The 26860-nt window shown below is 37.2% G+C and overlaps 2 protein-coding genes across 3 annotated transcripts in view; one reads left to right on the forward strand and one right to left on the reverse strand.

Annotated features, from left to right (window-relative positions):
* stim1b (stromal interaction molecule 1b) overlaps positions 1-19123 on the reverse strand; it is a 38570-nt gene extending 19447 nt beyond the window's left edge. For both annotated transcript variants that reach the window (XM_056262076.1, XM_056262075.1), the window contains exons 1-6: positions 18622-19123; positions 16862-16988; positions 5711-5841; positions 3148-3262; positions 2579-2690; positions 2346-2458 (exon numbers count right to left, since the gene is read on the reverse strand). In XM_056262076.1, the coding sequence (XP_056118051.1) occupies positions 2346-2458; positions 2579-2690; positions 3148-3262; positions 5711-5841; positions 16862-16982 (592 nt within the window). In that variant the 5' untranslated portion in view covers positions 16983-16988; positions 18622-19123. The remainder of the gene's footprint in view (positions 1-2345; positions 2459-2578; positions 2691-3147; positions 3263-5710; positions 5842-16861; positions 16989-18621) is intronic.
* Positions 19124-20301: 1178 nt separating this feature from the next.
* Positions 20302-25457, forward strand: rhogb (ras homolog family member Gb). Its single transcript, XM_056262077.1, has 2 exons — positions 20302-20497; positions 24765-25457. Exon 2 carries the CDS (start codon positions 24796-24798, stop codon positions 25369-25371), a length of 576 nt encoding a protein of 191 aa, XP_056118052.1. The 5' UTR covers positions 20302-20497; positions 24765-24795; the 3' UTR covers positions 25372-25457.
* The last annotated feature ends 1403 nt before the right edge of the window (positions 25458-26860 follow it).

Raw genomic sequence — 26860 nt, forward strand, 5'->3', positions numbered from 1 at the left:
TCTGCATAAAAGATAATAAACTAATTACAAGCATAGATAAATAGACAATAGAACAACGATACAAATGACATAAACAGTGCTTTTTTTACAGGTACAGAAAATGAATAATTAAATGTAAAATAACACTGCATAGTCTTAACTGTATAAATATAATTAATCTTTGTTAAAGCTGCAAATGTGATTTTGTCTTTGTATGTTGTTGTTTAATAAACATTAATGACACAGACAGCAGCAGGAATATTAGGCTGCTGTCACTTTAAGACCGAATGCACTGATCCAATATAATGATCCTCATCTGTTTTTTTTTCTCAATTGTTAACATTAACATAAGCCATAAGAAACTGTGTTTACTAGGATCCTCGCCAAGACAGGCATTTTGACATAATTTTGCGTTGTATGTGCCGTTCAGCACAAAAAGATGATGTCTGCGCAGCTCTGTATGTACACAGAAAAGAGTTACGAATTCTACGAATTCGAGTTCTCTTTCACATATTCTTGAACTTAAATGGTTTAAAATCGCTTGAATGTTTAAACTGACAGGACCTAAAACATATGCAAAAAATAAAAGTTTGCTCTATGATGGTTAAACTTTGCCTGGTCCGTACGGATCAACTATGAGCCCTATAATTGACAATATTTATGATATCAATGCTAAAACGATATATCGTGTAGCCCTAATAGCAACAAGCTAAAAACTACTCAGAAAAGGAACTGCATAGAAACATATTGGTAACCACCTACAACACCCTAAAAACATCTTGTTTAATCAGCAAGTATTAACCTATAGTTTAAATGCGGGATACGGAAAAAGGCACAGGCATTTTAAACTGCAGGCAACACAAAATAAATCACTGATGTTCTTTTTTGCTAGAGCACCGAGAAGGAATATGGATCTTGTAGCCTTGTGCTTTATCATGTTTCACTATGAGCCATATACCAACAGTGCATCAGTGCATGAAGACATTGTGTGAGCTGAAATTCCTGCAACAAATCATGCAGTCTTCGACAGCCTTTGGGATTATGATGGTGCTGTGTCTAATCTGTGCTGTGTAAAGTACTTTTCTTGCCAGCATCTTTGATACCTTGAACTCTGGCTGATATTCTAGGTAGAGACAGTCACATGAACTATGAATCATATGATGGAATGCCCTCGACCATTACATCCCCATCAATCTCTCAATCTCTCTCACCTATTATTGACAACATCCCTCTCTTTTCTGTTTCACCAGCTGTACTTGAGTATCACGCTGTAATGGCTGACATTAAAGGAACATACCTCTTCTGTCTGGCTTTTGTTATACAATAAGTCTGGCTATTTTCAGACGGAGAATATATTTGCTCACAAGAAAAGAAAACAGAATAAACCATTCCTTGATTTCAGCACATAATGAGCAAAGAAAACTGCAATTTGGACTTCATCCAGAAATCAGCTATCTAAAAAACCTTGTTTTTCCTTGCAGAACATTTCAATGCTAGTAGTTTTCTAAAACGTCTAAAACAGGGAGAAGAATGAAGAAAACAGTTCCAACAAATTAGTAGAATTGGTCTACTGAATACAGCACTTCAGTCACGCTAAAATACAAAATATAGCCCGGAACTGCAATGAACAATATTGTCCAGAGACAGTAATGATTCTACTATGAATATTTCTTTATTGAGTGATGTTGCAAACTAGAGTTGTCAAAAAGTACTGGCTTAGGTACCAAGTCGGTACTGAAATTTTTAAATTGTGACGCTTTGAGCGCTGTTGAGCCAGATGTATTTAAACACCTCTGATTGGCCATTGTGTTCACACGCTCATCAGATATGTCTGTGATTGGCTACAATGATCAACACAAGGGAGTGTTTGAAAGCACACGGAAGTGTTTGAAAGTGTTTTAAAAAACGGGAGCAAATATACATCAATGACGCTCTTCACCGAGCGCTTACACAGATACACACGGGAGCGCTTGTGCTTTCGGTGAAGAGCGTCATTGATGTATATTTATATGATATCCGATGAGCGCGTGAGTACAATGGGCAATCAGAGGTGTTTACATTTTTTTTGTAATTTCAGTACCAACTTGGTAACGAAGTCGACAACTCTTTTGCAAACTCAGAACTCAGAAATGATTAATTTAAATGAACAGTTTAATTGAAATTAATCAAACTTACCAACTCTTGCCCATTAATCAGAACTGATTAATTCATATGGACATTTTTAACTGATTCACAGAAAATGAATTGATCTTAACAACTCTTGCCAAAAGAGACTATTAAAACATGTCAAACTCAAAAGTCATGAGATCATTTAGATGTTTTGTGGATATTCAATAAGCCCAGTCTTAGTACAAAGTGCTACTCACTTGGATTTCCAAAAAGCACTGTCTCCAGAGCCTTCAGCTGCAATTTCTGTGCATGACTGCGGTCTGGTATCTTCAGCACAGACAGAAGCAGGGTGGCATTTTTCACTGCAAGTCTGTGAATGGAACAGACACTGTGAGTCAGTACGTGATCAGTGAATTCATTTATGTCCATCAGCTGAAAAACTTATTATACAGATGAAGCCAATAGAGATGCTAACTGTAAACTTTCTTACCTGGGCAAAGCTTTGCCACTGATGTCATTCTTCCTGAAGGAATCGACATACTGAGGTAACTGCACACAGCGGATGAGCCAATCCCCTGCTTCTTCTACTGTCCAGTGATACACTAAAAAACAAAAAAAAAACAAGTGATGCAAGTGGATTACGGTGCCAGAGGACACTGAGAACACAAACATGGAAGATCAGATTGAAGCTTAAGCCCAAAGTATACTTCGGCCGTAGCATTCCACGACTGTCTGTGTGACGTAATTTTTGTCGTTAGGAGGCCCAATTTCTGTGTCCTTGCGGACGGTGCGTGTACAACAGTGACTTGAGTCCACAAGATAGTGCGCATGCGCTGAAGGCATCTTTCTGCGCTCACGGCCAAAGAAGTATACTTTGAAAGGCTTGTGTTTTCAGTTACACAAACATAATACTTACAAGTCTACATGTATTTAAATATGTAGTAGTTTAAATATAGTTTATGATGTGGCTAACAGGAATGACTTTGAATTTGCTCTAAGATGGTTGACTGCTTCTTACCATCGTATAATTTATATCAAATTAAAAGAATCTGTGAAAACCTTCAGAGGCCTTCCAGGTGTTCCACATGTCCTCCACTGTGATCAGCAGATCTGCTCTATGGAAGTTGTTGTGTTTTCCCTTAGGATCTTTGTACTTTAAGTCTTCCCTTAGAAACTGTTTAAGGAAACAAAGACTGGATTTTAGCATCAGGTGCAGAGTGGTTCTCATCTGATATCATTTTCTGATAGGCTCACATGTAGCAGGTGTATAATCATATAAACATGCATAGTTAGGATTGTAAAAATAAATATGCTTAACTATAGGTTTAACTTAAGCTAAAGGAGAGGAGAAAATAAAACGAAAATCCAGCACCCTGAAAATGTCATCTAATATTAAACAGTGGTTTTCCAATTACAGTCACAGTCCGTTCTGGACTTGATTATTTCTGTTTCTTTTTACAGTACTGTCTATTTGCATAATCCAACATTTGGCAAGAGGTTAGATGTAAAGCCACAGTAAACAGTTTATTTGGCATATTCAAATCGTAAAACTAGTCTTGGGGTTTTTGTGATCCACTAGTAGTCTTAGCCTACTGTAGAGCATCAGACAACTTAAAGTATGAAAATGCTGTCATTTTCACTGGTTCAATCGCCTCACAATAACTCAGACTGTAGTTAAGGTTACACTCACAGGACTGTCTATGGCCTTGGACTGCCTATGGCTGCGGTCGGTCAGCAGTAATGCTGTTTACTCAGTGCTCAGATGTGGCATTCACATGAAAAAGGAATCGCTTTGTGTGATAGCCTAGGTTTGTAAACGTAAACTATAATCATGGTTAATAATCACTTCTGAATAGAATACATACAGAAATGTCATGTCTATTCAAAGCAGATCCAGAAGTGGATTTTGAATTTTCTTTTTTGTTTGTATCTTTGATAATCAGGTTGCATGACTATTGTAAAAAATAATATTGTATGAAAAACATAGTGTTTATCTAAAACATTGTGACAGCAATAACACATTGACTCGCCTAAATTTGGTCAGTCCAATCGACTTTTTTAGAATCCTCTTTTCAAAGATCATTGCCAGTTTGCTAAATATACATACACACACATTGGTGCACCTATCATTGAGCACATTTACAGTACATGCGCTAACTACCAAAAATCAGTTTATTGAAATATCCTTATTCACTGGTTTACATACAAATCGATAACCTGGCAGTGCAAGTAAACCATGTTAACAAGACTGTATATAAAAAAATAAAAACGTCAAACGGTGGTGACGTCAAAAATAAGCATCCATGTTTTAGAGTATTCTATTTATTATGTGAGTTGTGATGTTAAATAAAGCATTAAAGCCCCCAGAGTATTTTAAAATGTCAGTGGGAAACTTGCATTCTGCATGACTCATTCTCCTCTCATATTTGAAGTTTCTACAACTGTACAACTTGTCCTTTGGCTAAACGAGATTAGAACACATTTTTTATATTTCTAGGATAAAAAAAAGTTTGAGTATGCGATATAAGCTTCAATAAGCAGACAAGTTAATAATAAGTTCAATAAGCTGACAGAATGCAGGTTGTTTACATACGGCGAAATCTTGTTAATTGGCAAAAATCTAGCCGTGTCGATTATTCACAAGCCGTTTGACCTAACGGCAATAAAGGTAAATGGTTGAATGCGTTTACATGACCACACATGTTGTCGACTTATTAAGAACATGCATTAAAGGCACAATGGTTTTTATACTGAGTTAATTACATTTTCTAGTCCCTAAACCTACCCCTAAACATAAAGTAATGTTTATTTAATGATTTGAATTATGAGGACATCGGCATAATATAGGGGATGTGGCCTGAAACTTGAATACACACCACAATATAAGGACTCCATAATGTAGGTCAAAAAGCACACACACACACACACACACACACACACACACACACACACACACACACACACACACACACACACACACACACACACACACACACACACACACACACACACACACACACACACACACACACACACACACACACACACACACACACACACACACACACACCACTACCTTTAAAATGTTTGGGGTCTCTTAAGCTCACAAAGGCTACAGTTTTTTAGCTAATAGTAGCTAATATTGTGAAATATCCTTCAGAAATCATTCTAATATGATGATATGCTGCTCAAGAAAAATTTCATATAGAAAACAGTTGTACTGCTTAATATTAATATACAATTAAAATGGATAATCTTGCAAAAAATACATATTCCACATCTATATATCTCCACCTCAGTGTATTTCATAAAAATGTTACAGTTGAATGCTATGACAGATGAAAAAATAACAACATGTGTAACTTGCGCTCCTCATCTCTGCAAAAGCTCTGCAACACACTCAGACTTGTACCAGTACAGCTGTATACTGCATGCCATATGTTGTACTTCAGTGCACTGCTCAGAAATCTATGTGTCCAATGAACAAGCCAAAAGCGACTGTGATCTTTTAAGCAAGCAAACTAAGCACTTGTCTGTACATTGGGCACTGTGCACTGAGCTGTAACATCAATCTCTCAACACAGCAGACCACAAAACCACACATGAATGCTGCAGCCCTCACCCCATCAGTTTCTGTCACATCCACACTGCCGTCTGCATCATCGTCCATGTCTTTATGAATGCTGCGCATGGCCTCAAAACTTAGCAGAGAGTTTTCGTCCTGGCAAAGTAGCTCATCAATACCACACAGTTCTGAGGAGAGAAAACAATATATGAGATATGCGACAAAAACTCCACTTAAACTACCGGTCCGGTACACAACTTCTCTGTTACAAAACAGGCTGCCTACAAAGGCATATTTTTAAGGAATCTAGCCACGTATCAATGTAATGTATTATTTTATTCAATATAATATGTGTACTTTCATGCTTATAGAGTGCAACAGTGCTCGCCCCTTTTTTTCAGTGTCCTTGGTTCCGCAAGTATTTTTCCTATAGGAATTTTTAGGAAGTCTTCATTAAAGAGTTATAAGCTATAACCACACCAATCAGCATAAAGGGGAATCACATTGCAAACTTTGATTCGAAGCAAAAAGAACAAAGGCATTATTGTGTACTAAATGAATGAATAAATGAATGAATGAGGCATTTATATAGCGCTTTCATATGTACTACTGTACACCCAAAGCGCTTTATAATCATATCAGGGGTTCTCTCCTCAACCAGCATCCAGTGTGCAGCATCCACTAAATGTCTTTAAATTGCAAAATATTATAGGTAGGGTATGGGATTTGCAAAACAGCCGGCAGATTTTGAAAATACCCAACTCAATAGGTCCTACCTTCTGTCCTCCAACGCTGGCCCTGACTCCACCCATTCGAAGAACATGGACGCGCAATCATGCATCTGCAGATTGCACTTTCTCCCTTTCTCTGTACCGGGGCGACTTGCACTTACTGTGAATGGGTCACTTTGAGCTTTGAGTGCGCATGAAGGGGACACGCGCGCGAGGGGGATGGGGGTATGGTACGACCGTTTGATTGACGCACTGACTGTCCAATGATTCTAGATGGTCTTGGAAATGATTGGCTGGAGTTTTTTGAGTTCTGCCCGTTCCACAGATGATTAAATTGCTTAATTTTCATTTCAGTGCTTCTAACTCAGTGGTTTTAAGTGGGTTAGGAAAAGGATTTCAAGTGATTTGTTAAAAAAATGGTCAAAAAAGAAAAGCACATACCCCACCTTTAATATGTATACTAATAATTAAGTGTAACGTGTGGTGGCAAGCCCAGAATTCAGTCTAAATCATCTTTAATCCAACAACAGGAAATACATAGGAGAATCTCAGGAGACATAAACTCTTTCCACACATAATACTACTGATCACAGACAAAGAACTGAACAAAACAGGAAGTACTTATACACAGAGATAACAAGGCAACTAATTAGATGACAGGTCAATCAGGTCAACCATTAACTCACGAGAAACCAAGGACACTAATGGAGAAAGCTAAACTGATGGGATATACAGGAAACCAAAACACATGACTAAACTAAACATAACCCATCATTCATAATGTTCAGGAACTCGCATGCCCTGAAATCGCATAATGTTGAGGAAAACTAGCCAGTGTAAGTTTAAATAATTAGAATATGACATCATTTGGTAGTAAAATGTAAAGTGTTGCACATTTTATTATTGCATTTTGTGAAACATTGCAAATGCTTTTTATCACTTAATTAGAAGAACCACAATTAATAAATGCATCTTAGGAATTACTGAACATGTATCTAGAAGTTTATTTGAAAGTGGAAAACTACTGAAAATAAAAATGTGTAAATAAAGCTCTCTCAAAATTGTATTTGCATTTTTACAACACTACGTTGTGTGTCCTATCGGGTTGAACACTTGGGCCAAATACCGGAAATACGTCATGTATGTTTGAAGATCAAGTCTACAGACCACAAGGGTGGATATTGGGACAGGCCCTGACTCCATTACGTCATTCACAGTGCTTCATAGGAGTGGGCGGGTGATAAAGAGTTCTTCTGGCATGATTTGCCTGTTTTAACTCTTTGATTAGTGAATTTTTTTTGTTGCATTTTCTTTGACTCTAATGAGTACCGGTAATGTAGTTTTTCACCTAGAATTCGGCTGTTCAATGCGATTATTTAAAAATTAAGTTGAAATAATGAATGGGATTTTTTATTTTCCATAACCTGACCATTGCACTCTATTATACTACAAGGCACATGAATGGTTGGTTGATGAACATTCTAAGGTGTGCAATTATTTTCAGGGAAATGCACGGCTAAAGTAGTTCCAGGTAGGTCTTGGCCGCATTACAGTTCCATATAAGATATCACTTCTCGAAAATGATTTTATTTCAAATGTCCTTACAGCTGACAACAGCAAAAGAACCAAAACCCACAGCTACACTGACCAAGCAAATAAATATTGTAAACAATAAGATAAAAACATGGAAAAATTATTTCCATGTTTTTTTGCCACAAAATTATGTTTTTTTTTATAGATGGAAAGCATTACCTCCTCAGGTGTGCATTTTTTTTTTCTTCAAATAATTCAGGGCTCGTCGTCAAATATTCCTTACATAAAGTATCAAACTGTTAGCTACCCAACGTGTTAAGGACAAATGCTACTGAAATGATTTGCAGGCAGTTCACTCACTGTATTTTGGAACACAGCTAATTACACACCGTCTCACTGCAATGCATTCTGGGTAAACTTGCTCATTTTAAGTGCATACAATAGCAAAAAAAAGAAAAGAAAAGAAAAGTTGAATCCTTGTATCTATTATAATTGCACAAAAAGGCAAGTTAAAAGCCTTGCTCATGAGCACATAAAGGCCTGACACAACAAAAGGCCTATTCAAACACAAATGACCTTCTGATGAAAATGACTTTGAGATTCAGTCCCTTCTGTGAAATTCATGCATCATCCACTCTTACATGGTAAACGGCCACTTTTATTTCACAGCAAAAACGCAAAATGTACTAGTCTTTAGAGTATGGAAATTAAGCAAGGCTGAAGAATTGTTCTCTTTTAGCAGTGATGCACAGCTAAACACAGGGCCAACAGCGGTGCCTTTGTAAGGGCCCAATGTTTAAGCCCATTGTCACAGGAGAGTTCAGTCTGAGGGTGATGCAAACACAGCCACGTATAAGCCATAGAGTGACTTTAAACTATTTTTAGATGGAGACACAGGACAGCTGCTGAGGTATTGTGGATATTGCTGTAATATGGCAGTGGGTGGGAGTGGACGTGTTGGACTTAACTTCTGTCTCACAGAATTTAAAGACTTCATCATGGAGCAGGTATTAACATAAGAAATCAATCGTCACTGTGATGATTAGATACCAAGTTTTTTTTTTTTTTTAATTCAAGGTCATCAGCCATTGCACTTCTAAGGATGGATGTAATTAAACCTCTTGGACTGTGTTCTTCCCGGCAGGTGGATCTGTTTTAATAATACAAAGAAATGTTTCATGTCGTAAGATCTACACTGCTATTTTTGTCCCCATTTCACAGCCTGCAAAAATGTCTGTACAAAACCACTAAACAAACATGCCACAACCGCGACTCTTCAAAAAACTCTTGTCATCACACAACCGTGTATTTGCACTCAATGGGTTTCTGCACTATTTAGACACATCATGACTTTAAGAGAACCATTTAAAAACGCTGACAACATATACAGTTAAACTTGCTAACTAAACTGAGCTCATCAGACCCGGATCAAGCGGTTATAACTCAACCTGGTACAAGTAAAGGTAAGGGCACATAAAAAGATTTACTAATTTAATATGCACGACGGGCAGATTTTGCCATTGATTTAACAGAGAAAAAGGCATCTGACATGAGAAAAACAAGAGGATCTTAGGAATTTCCTCAAATATTATCCCTCAATTCCTTGTATGCATTCCTCCACCCGATTTACTTAAGATATCATCTTTGTTTGTTAGTGTTTACTATCAGTTAGCATTTATCACTACTGCTTTCGTGAAGGTTTAAAATCTCAACGTGTTGAAGCAAATTTCTTATCACAAGAAATGGGTATATACTGTACAAGTATAGTTGTTTCTGCGTTAATGGTTGTCTGACAGATTACAGATACAGATGAGGTTCTGTTATCATTTCTGTCATCACCAAACTCTTCTGTGGAACATAAAAGGTGAATTTCTGAAGTATTTCCTGTAGCTTAATTTGGGCCAACTTTAAGACACAAGCCTGGCTATTTACAGATGTTGCTAAACTCCATTATTACACCATGTTGTCATGAACCTCGCAAATGAGCAAATCCAGAAACTATTTTTGTCTAAGGGGCAAACTACGGTGGCCGAGAGAGCTCAACGCGCTGCAACTGAAGAAAACACATGCAAATAGAAAAAACACCCGCAAATTAAGAAAACATATTCATCAGTTTCACAACACACGTGCGCTCCAAATAGCCAACACAACCAAATAAGTTTCACACAAAAAAAGTTCACAACATAACCAAATACAGAAACACACTGCAAAAGTTCACAACATAACCAAATACAGAAACACACTGCAAAAGTTCACAACACAACCAAATACAGAAACGGAAATTTATTTCTTTTAACTTTTTTTTGCAACACATACAGAGAGATGACATGTTTATGACATACAACTTTGTATACAATATACAAATTGTTCTAACAATATGTTCAATGTCATCAGAATACAAATGAGAAAATAACTTAAATTAATTAATTAATTAAAAAGATAGAGAAAAGGAACATGAGGGAAATATGTTAATCTATACATCAGTTACATTGTACAAATTTTGTCATGTTATGTTTAAAAAGTTTTAAAGTTGAGACACAGATATATAACGCATATTTTAAAAGCTTTTTTGTAAAAAAAAAAAGTATATTTATTTGCAACCTTTATGTTAACAGCATTAATACGATATTTCTGTCGTATTGAACAGCTATTCAGCTGATGGACACCCTGCTGCATTGTCATGGGAACATCCCAGCCTCCCAGGTGAAAATAATGAGGAAATTAAGTTGTCTTTCGTTGCTCCCTTCATCAAGTGCGTTCCAAACGGCTACATAATGGCACACAAGTGCCCTGCTCACTCCAAAGTCCGGCTCTGCCATCTGCCCTTCGAAGGGAGTAGGGCATAGGGATGCTCACCATTGACATAATAAATACATGTATTTATTATGTCTATGATGCTCACGAGCAATAAGCACTTCCCAGCCGGGTTCGTCACTTATTGGGGTCCCCAGGAAACATTCCCGTTGTGGTCTGTGTTATTTGTAGCGCGTTTCTGTATTTGGTTGTGTTGTGAGTATTGAAACTGATGAATATGTTTTCTTAATTTGCGGGTGTTCTTCTTTTTGCATGTGTTTTCTTCAGTTCCAGCGCGTTGAGCTCTCTCGGCCACCGTAGCAAACACTATAACAACTTAACTTCTAAACAAACACAACCGCTCAGTCAATGACATTAAACATCAGTGTACAATGTGCATTCAACTATGGAAAGCCAATAGGGTCAAAATTCTAGTAAAAACAAAAAACAAACAAACCTGTTTTAAACAATACTTGCAATGACAAAAAACACACTTTCCCCCCTTATTTTGTTTTATTGCATGTTTATCAATTTATAATGAAAGTCGAATGGGTTTGGAACAGTAAATAATGACAGAAGTTCAATATTTGAATATTATGAACTTTCCCTTAAACAGCTAAGATATATTTAAGCAAGCTGCTGTTAGTATTTGATAAAATCCCACAGAAACAATGAAAGTCTTTTAAGACAATCAATTTCCGCCATTTCTTTTATCTCTAGCTAGAGCATGTCTTGGTAGGAGAATGAGGAAAACGGAGAGCCCTAGGATCAGGAGAGGAGGGAAAAAAATGAAACGAGGTGATGTTTGGTCTGCTTCACCGGACCTTTAAAAAGATCTGAGAGGACCGTCAGTGTTTGCTGAGCCTTAAGGATTTATAGAGCTGTTGTAAAAAGACCCTTCAGTATCACCCAGCTGCATGAAGTCATACACGGGTCAGGATCAAATGGGTAATTTACACAATTTACACTAGAGATTTGGATGCTTATACATAGCAGTGGAACAAACGATATTAAAGGAGAACTCCGGCGCAAAATGAACCTTTGGTCTAATAAAACATTGGTACCTAGTCAACCGTTCTCTGAGATTTGTTTTCATGATAATGATAGATCATGACCGTTTAATAAGAAGATATTTTATAAAGACAGTCCACTTCGTGTATACAGACAGGAGCCATCTTTGGAAAACAGTCTCGACTAGTCAAACCACGAACGCCATTCGTACCGTTCAGAAGTTCACTGAACTTCATACAGTTCAGCTCACTTAGCACGTCGTTTGTGGTTTGACTAGTCGAGACTGTTTTTCAAAGATGGCTCCTGTCTGTATACACGAAGTGGACTGTCTTTATAAAACATCTATTTATTAAACGGTCTGTACACTTACAAAGTTCTCAATGCTTCGTTTTGCATGTAAGGACCCTCATTATGTTACTGTGTTAGTGTGGGGCTATTTTGAGCCTTGTTAGTGGTATAAACTAGCGATTAATTTTTACTTAATAGATGCCCCCATTACTAGCGTTATACGCTAAACAGTTTTTAGAGATAAAACTCTTTACATTCGATTATCATGAAAACAAATCTCAGAGAACGGTTGACTAGGTACCAATGTTTTATTAGACCAAAGGTTCATTTTGCGCCGGAGTTCTCCTTTAACTTTCCAATGTTAATGCTGAAAATTAATGTTTATTTTTCTATTTAAAGGAATATTTTGCATTCAATACCATTTAAGATAAATCGACATAACTTGTGGCATAGTGTTGATTACAACAAAATTAATTGGTTAAGAAAATTGATTGTAAGTTTAAAATATTCTAACTGACCCCCCAGCGTGAGTTTTTCAAGGCGACCGTTATTTAGAACCTGTCACTTTAATGTTTCCATGGTGACGCGTCATTTCTTATCACATGACACAGTGCAATCACAACACAGAGCTGAATGAGTGATGATCTGCTTTTATGTCTTTTTTCCTTTTCTATTCAAAATATTCACAAATGTATTAGCTATAGCATGAAACACTGATATTCCGATTGTCAAATATGTGCAAGTGGATGTGTTTTGTTGTTTATACACATCTTTTAAACTTCTATACACTATAGAACTATACACATTCTTATAAACATCTTTATACCGATCACGTTAGTTGAGCTGTATGCGCGATGGGCGGCGCCATGTTAGTTTGTTTCACAGTTCAGAGAATCGGATCTGTTGTTTCTCACGAAATACATGAAAGTAAGTGGCCGGTGAACTAGGAGAAGAATAGGTAAAATGTAAAGCTACTTACACAATGTGTATCTGATATGAATAAAACGTTTCGTCTTATTATAATGGAAATGATTATTGTTGCCGTTTCCATAGACATCAGTGTCTATTTTACTAACTCAAAATCACTGTTTTGCTAGTACTTATGTGTATTTAAATGTCTGAAACCTAAAATAAACATTATGTGGTTTAAAATACTCAATAGTTGTGATATATGACAGCACTGAGTGCGTCTGTCTCTGGCTCAGTGCCAGCCAACGCGCGAAAGCACGTTTGAATTTAGCAGTTGATAACGTGATGCACTGACCGTTCTATCACACCGGTGTGATCGTACGCTCCAGGGACCAGCCAAGACTGATCACACCGGTGTGATCGTACGCTCCAGGGACCAGCCAAGACTGATCACACCGGTGTGATCGTACGCTCCAGGGACCAGCCAAGACTGATCACACCGGTGTGATCGTACGCGTGAAAGGGTTAAGAAAAATGCAAAAAGTTGTCTCACAGTGAGGCTCTTACAATGAAAATGAATGAGGCCAATATATAAATGTGATTGTTTCAATAGTATAGCCGCAAAACGTATACAATAGGTGTGTTAAAATTAGGGATGCTACAATATAAAAACATTGCAAGCCGAAACAAGTAACGTTATACTACTAGCTGCTACATCGAAATTTCATGTCGGCGCATTAGTCGTCTGTCGGCAGCAGACTTTGCTTTTCCGATGAGCATGAGCAGTACATAAGCGGAGCGTTATATTTTCGGCCGTTTTTATCTTTCGGCCAAAAACTGAAAATGCCATTTTCGGCCGATAATTTTCGGCAGCCGAAATTTCGGTGCATCCATGGTATAATTTTAGTATGAAAAATTGCTTATACCTTTTCTGTGTAAAGTTATATCTAATTTTGTCCATGTCAACATAACACATAAACCCTAAAATGACTGTAAAAATTATTTAAACAGCTTTACAGCTCAACATTTAATCTAGGTGCTTTTATAAAAATTATAAGCTTTACATTATCTGGGTTTCCATCCAAACATGAAGTGAATCTTTTCAAACCAAACAAATGTGAATTATGTGCGTTTCCATAAAGCTGTTCGAGCAGATGACAGTGGTATTGGTAACCTAGTAACCAACAGTGCTTCGTTGTAAAAGAAAAGAAGAGTTGAGTCAAAATAATTTTATGGTAATCAACATAATGCATAAACATGGTGGATTGAGCATAACTTGTATTAAACCTGGAATATCAAATATAAAGTTTCATTTTGCATTCCAATAAAACAATCTCCATTGTGGTCCACTTCACAGTTCTCAACCTCAAAGGGAGATAACACTGAAAATCTAATTATTCCCACCATTTCCTATAAAAGGAGAAATGTTTTAGGGAATGCATTCCACCAAGCACTGAGATGCAAAGTCCTTCTGTAAAACGGTTGGATAAAGTCAACAAAGCCCTGGACCTAATATGTACAATTCAGAGCCTTTTCCAGATGCATACAAAGAGTTTCACCTGGTATATGTAGAGATGACCATTTTGAATTAACCCCAGTCAGGCAGAGGGCCTGGGAAAATGGATGGATGACCTGAGCCTGATTACGGCATTTATCCAAGTGACTCACGGTAAACTAATAACTAGAATAACAGAAATAGTAACAGGAAACCTCAGCAACTCTCCAGTTCTTTGGTAACCCCTGTGAAGTATCTGTTATAAATCAGGAACAGACTAGAAGATTTTGAGTTATTCCCAAAGTCAATACCGTGATAAAACTCACTTTACTCAACTACCCTAACTGACTATTAAAAACTCACCCCAAAGGTCATTGCGCACTAGAATGGCAGCTAGATTTACAGATTTTTAAAGAGCCAGATGATGTTTAGGGTTTATTAATCTTTTCTGAGCGATCAGGCTAGATTGAGTTGGAGTTTGGAAGAATTTATTAATGAAAGTGTCATGATGATAAAATAATTTCCAAAGAATACTGTTGAATATATAAGAGTGTTCCTTTTTCTAATCTTTTCACCAGGTCTGCATTTTATTAATTTGAGTTTTGAGTGGATTATAACCATGGTGAAGGTGCATCACAGGATGAGCTTCAGTCTGTTAAAGGAGTCATAATGTAGTATTAACTTTGATACCCACGGTCTATTATAGTCATTTCATGCCCTTCTAAAAAAGAAAAATTGGAAAAAAATAAACACAGAGCTCGTTTGACCCTTATTTCTGAATGCATTATTGTCTCGCGAGATCTGATGCGAGGTTTTGGCTGTCGTGGACGGTCATTTTAATAATGCAAATGAGGGGCGCGTTGATTGGTGGTAGGAAGGAGGGGGCTTGACACCGCAGGTAACTTCAGCATATCATTCCAAAAAGAGATCATGGCGCAAGTTGTTAATGAACGCGACCTACGGGATTCAACCGTATATGTTTGAGCCAGACTCTGAACCAGAGCTGGAAACGGAAGAGGAACAACAGTCAATTGAAGGACGTCTACATCAACATGTCTCTGAATGGTAAAGACAATTTTTTTGACTGAGACATACATTAACATCAGTAACGAGCTAAAACGTTTTTTTGCTATTTTCTCCCACATAAGTTTAGCTTTAATTTAATGTAGATTACATTAACGGAGATGTAGTCTACTTTATTTTCAGCTTACAGTGGTTATAGAGATTAACGTTTGCTATAATGTGTTGTTTTTGCCTTTTTTGACGTTGTGGTTTTTTAGATATTTAATCATTTTCATCTGCAGACATGTAACGTTATGTTTTTCTTTATGTTTATTAATTCTTGACTGTTTTTTAAATGTATCTATCCTTATCACATACATTAACCGCATTAGTAGTTAGCTGCTGTTTGTTACACAAAATATAGTAATAAAAACACAGTCTTACCGTTTCAAATTCAGGCAAGTCCCTGATTGTTGGAATGGCACCTTTTTCCAAACGTAGCTTCGATGCCAACTTCGCCTGATATTGCCCCAAATTTGTAAAAGATTCTTTTGTGAAATGTTTAGCGCAGACACCTAACGTTGAGCAAGTTGAGATGGTTGTTGGAACAGCGTCATTAAAAATAAATTTCATCCTCTTGTCCCTTGTAGTTTGGTCAGTTTTGGGTAAAAAAAAAACATTAGAATGTGGATTATGACAGTCAACCACAGAGCAACTCACGTGTGCACTACGTTCTTGCATCTTTCTTGACTGAATATGATGGGGAGAGGGGCAGGGCGGGCCTCCTCTGCGGTGTCCATATATGGTATATCCGGCCCCGTCTTGACGTCATGTCGGGGGAGAAATTGAAATCTCGTATTTGAGTGCGCGTGCACGTTGGCTAGTAAACAAACGCTTCACTTTTGAATATCGGCATCCCGGCAAATGTATAATCGTTAGTCAATCATAACATACATTGATTCTCATGGAAAAGTGAAAATTGCACATTATGACTCCTTTAAGTGGGAACTGAACGTTAGTGTCAAAGCACAAGAGGAGACTTTGATGGACACTAAAAACTTGCAAGGTTTTCATACACCAGCAGTCTTGCCTCATGGGAGGCCTTTATGTCACTCTGTGCATTTGCTAAACTAAACCTCTGTCCTGACACATATTTCGGTCATGTCAATTCTTTTAGTTCTTGGTCAACAAATGTAAGTGCAGCATTTGGATTGTGAAAGATAGGTTTGACATCATCTCCAATGAGGCTCTGATTAAACAAGGGAAGCACTTCATCTTATCTAGTAGCACAAGAACGGTGTATATCATGCACCATTTCTCAGAGTGGGACATCACCCCCTACACTATGTTCCATTGGTATTATGTAACACGTAAAATGCACACTATACGGACACATAAAACATGGGAAATAACGCTGAGTGATTCAACTGAATGATGATTTCCTACCGGATAATCCATTGGCAGACTGCAGGTGGTCTGTCAGGCTGTGCTGATCTGCTGTACTCCTCCATAAGAAACCAAGCCATGCAATGTACATACAGTGTCTGGCAAATCTCAATAGATCCATGCTAAACTTTAAACAGAGAGAGAGAGAGAGAGAGAGAGAGAGAGAGAGAGAGAGAGAGAGAGAGAGAGAGAGAGAGAGAGAGAGAGAGAGAGAGAGAGAGCATTTAAAAGAACAGTAATCTACCGTTCAGGAATACATTATGAAATATTCTGACATAAAAATTAATGTTGGGTATTACAGCAACTCGGTTTTAACATTTGTTCCATTCACATCTCGTTTTAGGTTACTAGTATTTATTTTAATAGCTAGTTTTTTTTTTTCACTAGTAATTATTAAGTTCCAGACCGTTCTTATTCAAATAGTGACTCAATTAGTCACAGACATTACTCTTTAGCTACTAATACTATCCCTTTAGTGACACGTACGCCTAACTATTCTATTGAATCTATGGTAATTGTAATTTTTATGTGTTTCAGAATGATATCAACTAGTCACTTCCAATTAGTATGTATTTCAAATATTGCTGGTACCTATTCCAAGTTTACTAGTACACTGTAAAAAATTATTGTTGGTTTAACTTAAAAAAGTAAGTTACCTGGTTGCCTTAACATTTTTGAGTTAATTGAAATTAAACATTTGAGTTAATTCAATGAATGAGATTGGTTTACCAAATAGAAACTCAAATTAGTATGTTATCTGAACCACATTAAGTTGATTTGACAAAAGATAAAAAGTTGTGATAACAAATCATGAAAATAATTTATATGCATGTCCCAGTTATTACTAGTAAAATGTCCGAGTAATTATTCATTTAAGTACAAAGTAATAATAATTAACTATACTTACAGGGTTAGGAAGGGTCAGGATAAGGTCATGGTTTAGAGTTAGTTGCATGTAATTATGCACAATATAATTACAATAGTAACAACAATGCAACATGAGTAACAAATATGCTGTAAAATAAAGTGTTACCAGAATTATTATTGCAATATTTACAATTCTTACAGTTGTCAAATGTAATGACAATAGTAACAAATACACACTAATAAATTGGTACTATAGATTTGATACTAGCCTACTATTTGAATATTTACAAGTAACAAGGAATAGGCTACATACTAATACCAGTAAACTGGAAGTGGAATAACCACCAATAATTGTGACACAGACTACTTTCAAAAGCAGGTATTGTCACTAGTCTAATGAAATAGTCTAATGAAAAGTCACTAGTGAAACTGAAAAAAGATAGTAGGCTAGTGACTGCTGGATTGTATCAGTAATTTAAAAAAAAAATGAGTACAAGTAACATAATAGAACGTATGTTAGCCTACCATATGGCTATAGCCAATATTTATAGTTGGAGCTAACGTTACTGTATGGCTATGAAAAAAGCCTCCAACTCACGCTTCAGTTATAGTGAAGCGTGGCATGTCACGTTAGTTTTGATATATTTAGATAGCTTTTGACAAAGGCTCCTCAAATTCATCTTACTATAAAAAGTAGCGGCAAATGTGCCTCCTTGTGAATGATACGATCAAGTTCCGCCTTTGCGTATTTTGCCGATTGGCTCATATCAGATCATGGCATATGAAATAAGCAAAAGTAACACACACGCTATTTCAAAGTTGTCTTCATGTTGCAAATGCACATGCAACCTACTCACACTCATCGTCTTATTGTTTTAAAAATGTCAGATTACCTGTCAAACGCCGAAGGTTGGAAACTGCAGGAGTCGCTTGTGACGAATCAGATGTAAAAGTTTCGTTTGGTCTGACTGAGATCCATTAGGTAACCGATTTTGTAGGATGTTGTTTTAACTCAGACGAGAAAATGTTGTCGTTTTAATGGTCCAATAAGTTTAAACAACACTTCAACGATGTTAGACATTCATTTTCCACATTTCCCCCTCATAGTCTGCGCCATAACATGCCCTCCCTCTCAATAATGTGAAATATTGTCAAAAATATTTGTCCATCACAATACCCGCTTCGAACAAAACGTCCAAAATGAAGAAAGAATTGTTCTCCAAATATATGACACAAAAGTATGTCCCGGATATATAAATCAAATTTCGAGGTTCATTGTTTCAAAGTCCTATTTTCTGAGTTGTCCAAATCCCATCGGTGTTAGGAAACCGTTTGGTGTTGCTTTTGGAGGATGTCTAATGGTAGCGCAAATAGTTTCTTGGGATATAAATTGTCAGGTTTTGAGGTTTGGTCTCAAAAAGCAGAAAGACACAGCCATCTAGTGGTGTGATACTCAACCATGCAGCTAAAAATGAAGAAACCACTCCCAGTTTTCTTGTCTGTTTACCAATCCTATCTATCTATCTATCTATCTATCTATCTATCTATCTATCTATCTATCTATCTATCTATCTATCTATCTATCTATCTATCTATCTATCTATCTATCTATCTATCTATCTATCTATCTATCTATCTATCTATCTATCTATCTATCTATAAAAAAATTCTGAAAGCTTTCTGACTGAATGAGATTCCACAATTGATATGGGCTATTAAAGGATATCACTGTAACTAAAATTCTGTAATTTACTCATCCTCATGTCTTCCAACCTGTATGACTGACTTTTTTGTGTGTGTGTAGCTAGCACAAAAGAATAACTTTTTCATAGCCTATAATTTAATTCCTTTTCCATACAATGATAAAGTCCATGTTCCAAAAAATATACAAAGGCCAATGAAAGTTAGATTGTTTGTTTTACAATGCTTTTTGGAACTTCACTGTTAAAAATAAAGGTTTCATATTAAGGTTGTTTGATAGAAGAATATACTAGGCCTATATTTTCCCCGAGAACCTTAGTGAACTGTTCTTAAAAGAACCCATTTTTCTCTCTGTGTAAAAAACATTTTTAAAATCTAGAACCCTTTTCCACTAAAGAACCTTTTGTGGAATGAAAAGGTTCCATTGACGTTAAAGGTTTTTCATGGAACCATGGATGCCAATAAAGAACCTTTATTTTTAAAGAGTGTTGTTTCACATTCTCCATCCACTTTGATAGTATTCAAAACTTATATTTTTGTTCTTCACAAAACAATAAGTCACGGGTTTGTAACGACATAATATTAAAATAAATAAAATAATAAAATAAATTAAAACATTAATGTTCATTTTGGGTAAACTATTCCATTACATTTGGTAACAATAATTTTTGCATAACACCCACGGCTCTGTGTATGATTCAAGTCGATATTCTCACGGCTCCTCCTTAGGTCAGGTAGTTTCAATATGAGTTTGATGTTGTGGTGATACGGGATTTCCCTGTGATGCATATTCTACTACAGTAGCGAACGATCAACGGAGCTGACAGTGCACGCGAACGAACTGCCTGATTTAAAGTGGGAGCGCGCGCGCGTGCAGTCGCAGTGTAGACAGACTGTTACGCCCTCTTAAACACTGTCATAGCCACATTTACTTCGGTAAACTTCCTCAAATATGCCGTTAAGCCATTAACTTCCTCTCTGGGGTGAACACAACTCACGTCCTACAGACCTCAGCAACTAACTTCCACAGCAGCGGGATTACGGTCCTCAAAGCATCTGATATGTTTGGTAAGACATATTTATTTAATAGTCATAAATAGTCCTGTGATACTAGCGTAGCTTGTTAGACAACATCTTTATGCGTTTCATTTCTGACTTCATTTGTTAAAGAGAAATTACGCAGAGATTTATAATTCCGACCGTGTGATATTTAGCAAAATATCCTGTTCTCGCTTTCGACCGCGGCTCGATGATTAACCAGTGGCTTGAGAGTTTTAAATCAGAGAGCAGGAATAGGGGCCACTCCCATAGAGTACCGTTGAATAAATATCAATTAAATACGCTCATTAATATTAAAACACGAGGTTCTAGTTCATTCACAATGATGCCAAAGATAACCTGCAGTGATGAGTTCATTTCATGGCACTTTTGACCACTTTGAATTAAATAAATGGTGAGTTGAAACCAGACTGTATAAGGTTGAAACTCTGAAAACACATAAAACTGAGTAGAAATGAATAATTACTGTGACAAATTACATGGATGGAAACAAAGTTTGTTATAACAATGTTTTTAGTTTACATTATAGATACTTTTCTGAAAGACTTGTGGAAATTTGGTTGTGTATTTTGAAACATAATATAGAGAATGAATGGGAAATTATGCAAATTTGGAGACAAAAAAAAAAAGGCAGTTGGGTTTTCCAGAGGGAATGAGGAACTGAGAAACATCCTCATTTTAAGCAATCCAACAGAGCCATGCAGAAGTTGGGATATTTATCTTTTTCAGAACAATATAACAGCTTCTATTAGAGAAGTCATATTTTACTAACCAACCACTGTCATTACAGTTTGTAAAGATAATAGCACATCTGTGAGAGGATCTTCCACACTCATCCGTCAACCTACACGCAGTTGTAGGCCGTTATTGTTGTTGACTTCTTAATGTGAAAGTAGCCTACAAAACAGCTGAATATCTTGAATGACACAAGGGGCTCACTTTCCTGTGGTGAGTCACTGGAAAGAGGTGACTTGCTGTGTCATAAGTTGTGGTGACAGTTCCCACGATCATTTATTTTTTCTTATTTTCACATATTTAAGTGTGCAAATATAGAGGACTAAGTGTGCAATTACAGCCCATCAATGATGAAAAGAGCCCCTTATGATGAAAGACTCTAAATTCTAGATTCAGTATAGAGTGTGAAGGATGGATAAATGTAACTGACCACTTCTAGTTTTGATTCCCGTCTGCATACTTTGCAATCTAGTGCAAGTTCTCCTTTTGCTGCCAAAACTAGTAGCCATTAAGATCGTCTGTTCCTCTGCTGGCTTACATGATTTGCGTAATTCGGGTTTGTTGATAAAGTGCGATAAACTCACACACGATACTTGAACAAGGACCTTAATCACCATATATGTTCAGATTAGTGGTCAACCATTATGGGATTTTCCAATGGTTGAATCTTAAAATATTACATTTAGTCAGCTACACTTCAATGTAAACATCGATGACTTGAGCAGTACCGCAAATATGAATTCAGCATAGTAAACTACAAGGACACAGTAAAAAAATGTCAATGGGATTCTGTCGCACTTGATTTACTCCATTTTCTATATCACTGAGCACTTCTTCTGCTAAACATGGGTATTGTGATATGACAATGCTGTGTTGTAAGTGACAGGACAGACTCCACCCAGACTGAGCTGTCAGTGCTGTTTCTTTGAGCTCTTGGTTCGCTAAACCACATTGGCTAACGCCTTGCAGAGAAGGGCAGGGCTCGGAGTATTTCTCTCTCTGAGCGTCTCTGGAGATTGGGCAGAGTCCGTCTCACTCCTTTCTCCAGGGGTCAAACATCTGCCAGACTCTTGGAATAAGTGAGAAAGAAAGAGAGAACTGAGAGTTCTTGGTCGTAAATCCACAGCTCTCAGTTTATTGTTGATGTGCGAGAACACGAATCGTTCTCACATTTGCTACAAGCAAGATGGCCTACATGTCATGATCAAACTATCATGTAACAAAAATGTTGATTAATAACATAAAATAACAGCTGTTGGAACGATTTTAGAAAGTGCTTTGCTGACAGTAATTCACACTGACCTCCAGTGTAACGCGCACAACTCGTCAGTAAATCTACTTTCCAGCTCCTTTTTCCACAAAAACAGCATGTTGCCCTTGCACAGAATTTCCCATATGTTGACTAACTGTATATTGAATCAGTCCTCTTCTCACATCAAATGTCTCCAGCATAAACTGAAACCTAATCACTCCTGTTTCAAAGTTATCCAGCATGTACATGTTGTATAAAATTTCACTTTACGTGTCATATTTCCTTCAGAAAGCCATTTGAGTCATGACCCAAATTTGTCATATTTCCATGACCCGAATGGAGGGTAAAAAAATAGTTTTTGTGCATTTCTGAGGATATGAATGCACATAATCCCATCATTTAGCCTACAAGTGGAAATTCATTTGTGTTATATAATATATACACTGCTTATCGATAGAACTGCAAGGGGAAGTAGAAGGAACTGGATGAGGCTGACTGTATTCAAAACATTGTTTCATAAAGGCCCAAATGACCTCAACATGCTGTGCATTTGCATGAAGAAACAATTAGATGTTCTCGTAACCTTTTTCCTTTGTCCCTCTCTTTGCATGTGTAAATCTTTTTTTCCACCGATCCATTCATACATCCTCACTTTTTGAAATGTGTATGTTCACCCATCAAAGATGCACTGATATTGTATTTTAAAATTTAGGCCTAATTATGGCTGAAACCGCAGATAATTATTTTCATATTCAAATTTATATTATAACATTTCGCCTTAATAACTTATAAATAAAACACTTAAAACATTTTTAAATGGAGTTTAAGTGAAGTTAAAGGAATAGTTCACTTAAAAATGAAAATTATTTACTCACCCTCAAGTTGTTTCAAACCTGTATTAATTTCTTTCTTCTGCTGAACACAAATGTTGGTAACCACCAGACAGTTGATGGGCCCCATTGACTTCTATAGGAAAAAAAAAATACTATGGAAGTCAATGGGGCCCATCAACTGTCTGGTTACCGACATTCTTCAAAATATAGTATTTTGTGTTCAGCAGAAGAAAGAAATTCATGCAGGTTTGAAACAACTTGAGGGTGCGTAAATGACGACAGAACTTTCATTTTTAAGTAACTATTTAAGGCCTGTTCACACCAAGATGAATGTGTGCGGTGCGAAAATTTGGTGCGATAAATGCAACGGATGTTTTACAGAGAGGTTTTAATTTATTTTCCATTGCACCGCTGTTGGATAAAGCTATGACTTAGTGCTGCTCATAAACAGACTATATTGCTAAGCGACAGTGAATAGAGGAAGAACCCAGTTATTTTAGTCAACTAAAACTAAAGTCGTAAAAAAAAACATTTTCTTAACTTGAAATAAAATAAATGTTACCTGAAATCAAATATATAAAAAAAACCTTAAACTTATTTGATTTCAACTAGTTGCCAAAGCAACATTTCTCATTTTCATTTAGTTTAATTTGATGTACTAAAATAACTAAAGCTAAAACTGAAATAAAATATACATTTAAAATATACATGACTCGACTGCAAAAATGAAGATAGATGTGTCAGTCTTGTAGAAAGGAGAAAGATTCGGAGGAAATGACACCCGCCAGCGTTGTGTTATATACAATGTGTTCCCGCCCTTAATTCGCACGCTTGAACGTCATTGGACATTTGTTTCCCCATAGCGCCATCGATAACGCAATGTTGAGAGACCGATATTAAAACTAGGGAACTATAATAGTATCATAAGCGGCTCTTTTGTCTCTGTACTCTTTTATTTGGTGTTGTTTGATAAACACCATAGGCCTAGCGAATACAAAAGTCTGAATGGCTGTTTAAAAACATGTAAATATTGTTTCACTTCCTTTCTCTGGGGCGAATTTTTGTGCGGAACATTCGTGTTGGTGTGAACAGGCCTTTATGCATGACAACATTATAATATACAGTATAAAAATGATGTGCAGAAGATTGCATTAAACAATGTTATACAATGGTCTGTCTGAATACTCGATTCTGATTGGCTGGAAAGTGTGCATTAAAACCATTTAATGCACAGGTATTTCAAAGTCAGTTTAATCACCGTTCTATACTAATGCGCTGCTTTCATTGAAGCACACACACACACATATCGCACTGTGCACATCCAAGCCATCTATCCATCTAACCATTTATTTATCCATTCCTTTATTAATCTGATCACCTGTCCTGCCAACTCTGGCCATCTAAAGAGTGTTGTCATGTTTTCCTCTAACAGAGAGCGTTGTTTCTTTCTCTGCAGACTGCTGAAGTCGAGTGGTCACCTTTTTATCATGCAGAGCATCAAGTGTGTGGTGGTGGGGGATGGAGCAGTGGGTAAAACCTGCCTACTCATCTCGTACACGACTGGCGCGTTCCCCAAAGAGTACATTCCCACCGTGTTCGACAACTATAGCTCCCAAGTCGGTGTGGATGGCCGCACCATCAGCCTCAATCTGTGGGACACAGCGGGCCAGGAGGAGTATGACCGCCTTCGCACGCTGTCCTACCCTCAGACCAATGTCTTCATCATCTGCTTCTCCATCTCCAGCCCCCCGTCCTACGAGAACGTCAAGCACAAGTGGCATCCAGAGGTGACGCACCACTGTCCCAGCACACCCATCCTGCTGGTGGGGACCAAGAGCGATCTTCGCAATGACGCGGATGTGCTGAAGAAGCTAAAGGAGCAGAACCAGGCGCCCATCTCGCACCAGCAGGGTCAGGCTCTGGCTCGCCAAATCCACGCCGCCAAGTACCTGGAGTGCTCGGCACTCAGCCAGGACGGCATCAAGGACGTGTTTGCAGACGCGGTGCGTGCCTTCCTCAGTCCTCAGCCTGTGGCTGCCAAGAAGCCCTGTATACTCCTCTGAAAATACAGAGGATAGAGGTATTTGAATTGAATTACACACAGGAATGCATAGAAATGGTGGGAATGTTACTGAATGTTTGGAGTAGCCGGTTTTCAGTGGACGGTGACCAAGAAACAGCCTTAATCTGTGAAATTAGAGAAATACAAGATCAAGAAAAATATCAAGTTTTACACTGTATTGAGATCCCTACTTTTTTCATAAATGTTTTTATTTTTGCTTGTAAGCAAATACTTGGTTTTATGTGGAGAGAGTGTTTTTTTTGGGTGGGAATTCATAAGACCACTAAACAGTTTGATACCATCTCATGGTATCTCAGGAATACATCAAATACAGGAAGTAAACACTTACATATATTTCAGTGAAAAGGGGTTTTAGTTCATTTTTAGTGTTTGGAGACTTGGAGAATATTGGTTAATGAAGGTTTTTTTTTTTCCTTTTATTATTTACAAAACACAATCTGAGAATATATATAGCACTTATTATATTTTTTTAAGCCCAAGGCATTTGTTCTGTGATTGGGGTGTCCTTGAGGACAGGCCTTTTTGTATAAATAGTGACATTATCTATGATATTGAATGAGCCATTCAAAACAGAATGCGTTCTTGCTTTTAAAAACGCGAGCCACAGCTGAATTTGAAAGAAAGCAGGGTAGCGCTTTTTAAAAGTTGAACTTCCTATCTTTAAAACACGGTGCTTGAGTGTGAAGACGCTGTAACAGCAGAAACAATAGAGCGCACCAGACCGGCCCTTTTTTTATTATGTATTTTTCCCATATGGATTTTTTAAAAAGTATTCATTAAAAAGTAATAAGCCACGAACCAAACCAATTAGCAACAAGGTGAATCACAACATTACAAACTTTCGGAGTTTTTACGTTTTTAAAAATCAGGACAAGACAAAGTGCAATTAACGACTTTAATGAGGGAAAGAACTACGATCCCATGAAGCATTGCGAATGATGTAATCGAATTAAAAACTTCAGATAAACATAAAACCTCTGATATAAAGATATTGATCGTGTCTATAGAAACAACATTTTGCATTTATTGAAAAATCTGCATAGATGTACTAATATTTAAGTAGTTTGAGAGCGTATAAGGAAGATTCGCAGTTCTTCATGGGAGTGGGCAGGTGCAAAAGTGTTCTTTTGGCGCAATTTACTTGCCCAGATTCTCTGATTGGTGGAGATTTCTTTGCGTGTCTAATGCACACTGATGGCACCTCGTAGCTCACAGTCGGTCTGCCTTGGTTTTTATGGTTTTTAAGTTATCGTTCAAAATCAATTCCTCTATGGAGAAAATCAATGGGATGTTTCCTGTTGCACTCTATTCAAACGCGTTCTGAGTGAAGCGGTTCCTTAGACATACCTGATCTTGTATGTGTGATGATGAGGATGTTGCCTGGCAGCTTGACGGCTTTACTTCCTTGTGCTGGGGAAACTGTCTGGCAGACCCTTCAGGAAACCCTTCAGGTCCCAGCATGCTCTGCG

This window comes from Rhinichthys klamathensis, unplaced genomic scaffold, assembly GCF_029890125.1.
Source record: "Rhinichthys klamathensis goyatoka isolate OS25496 unplaced genomic scaffold, OSU_Roscu_1.1 h1tg000191l_1, whole genome shotgun sequence".
NCBI classification, from domain to species: domain Eukaryota; kingdom Metazoa; phylum Chordata; class Actinopteri; order Cypriniformes; family Leuciscidae; genus Rhinichthys; species Rhinichthys klamathensis.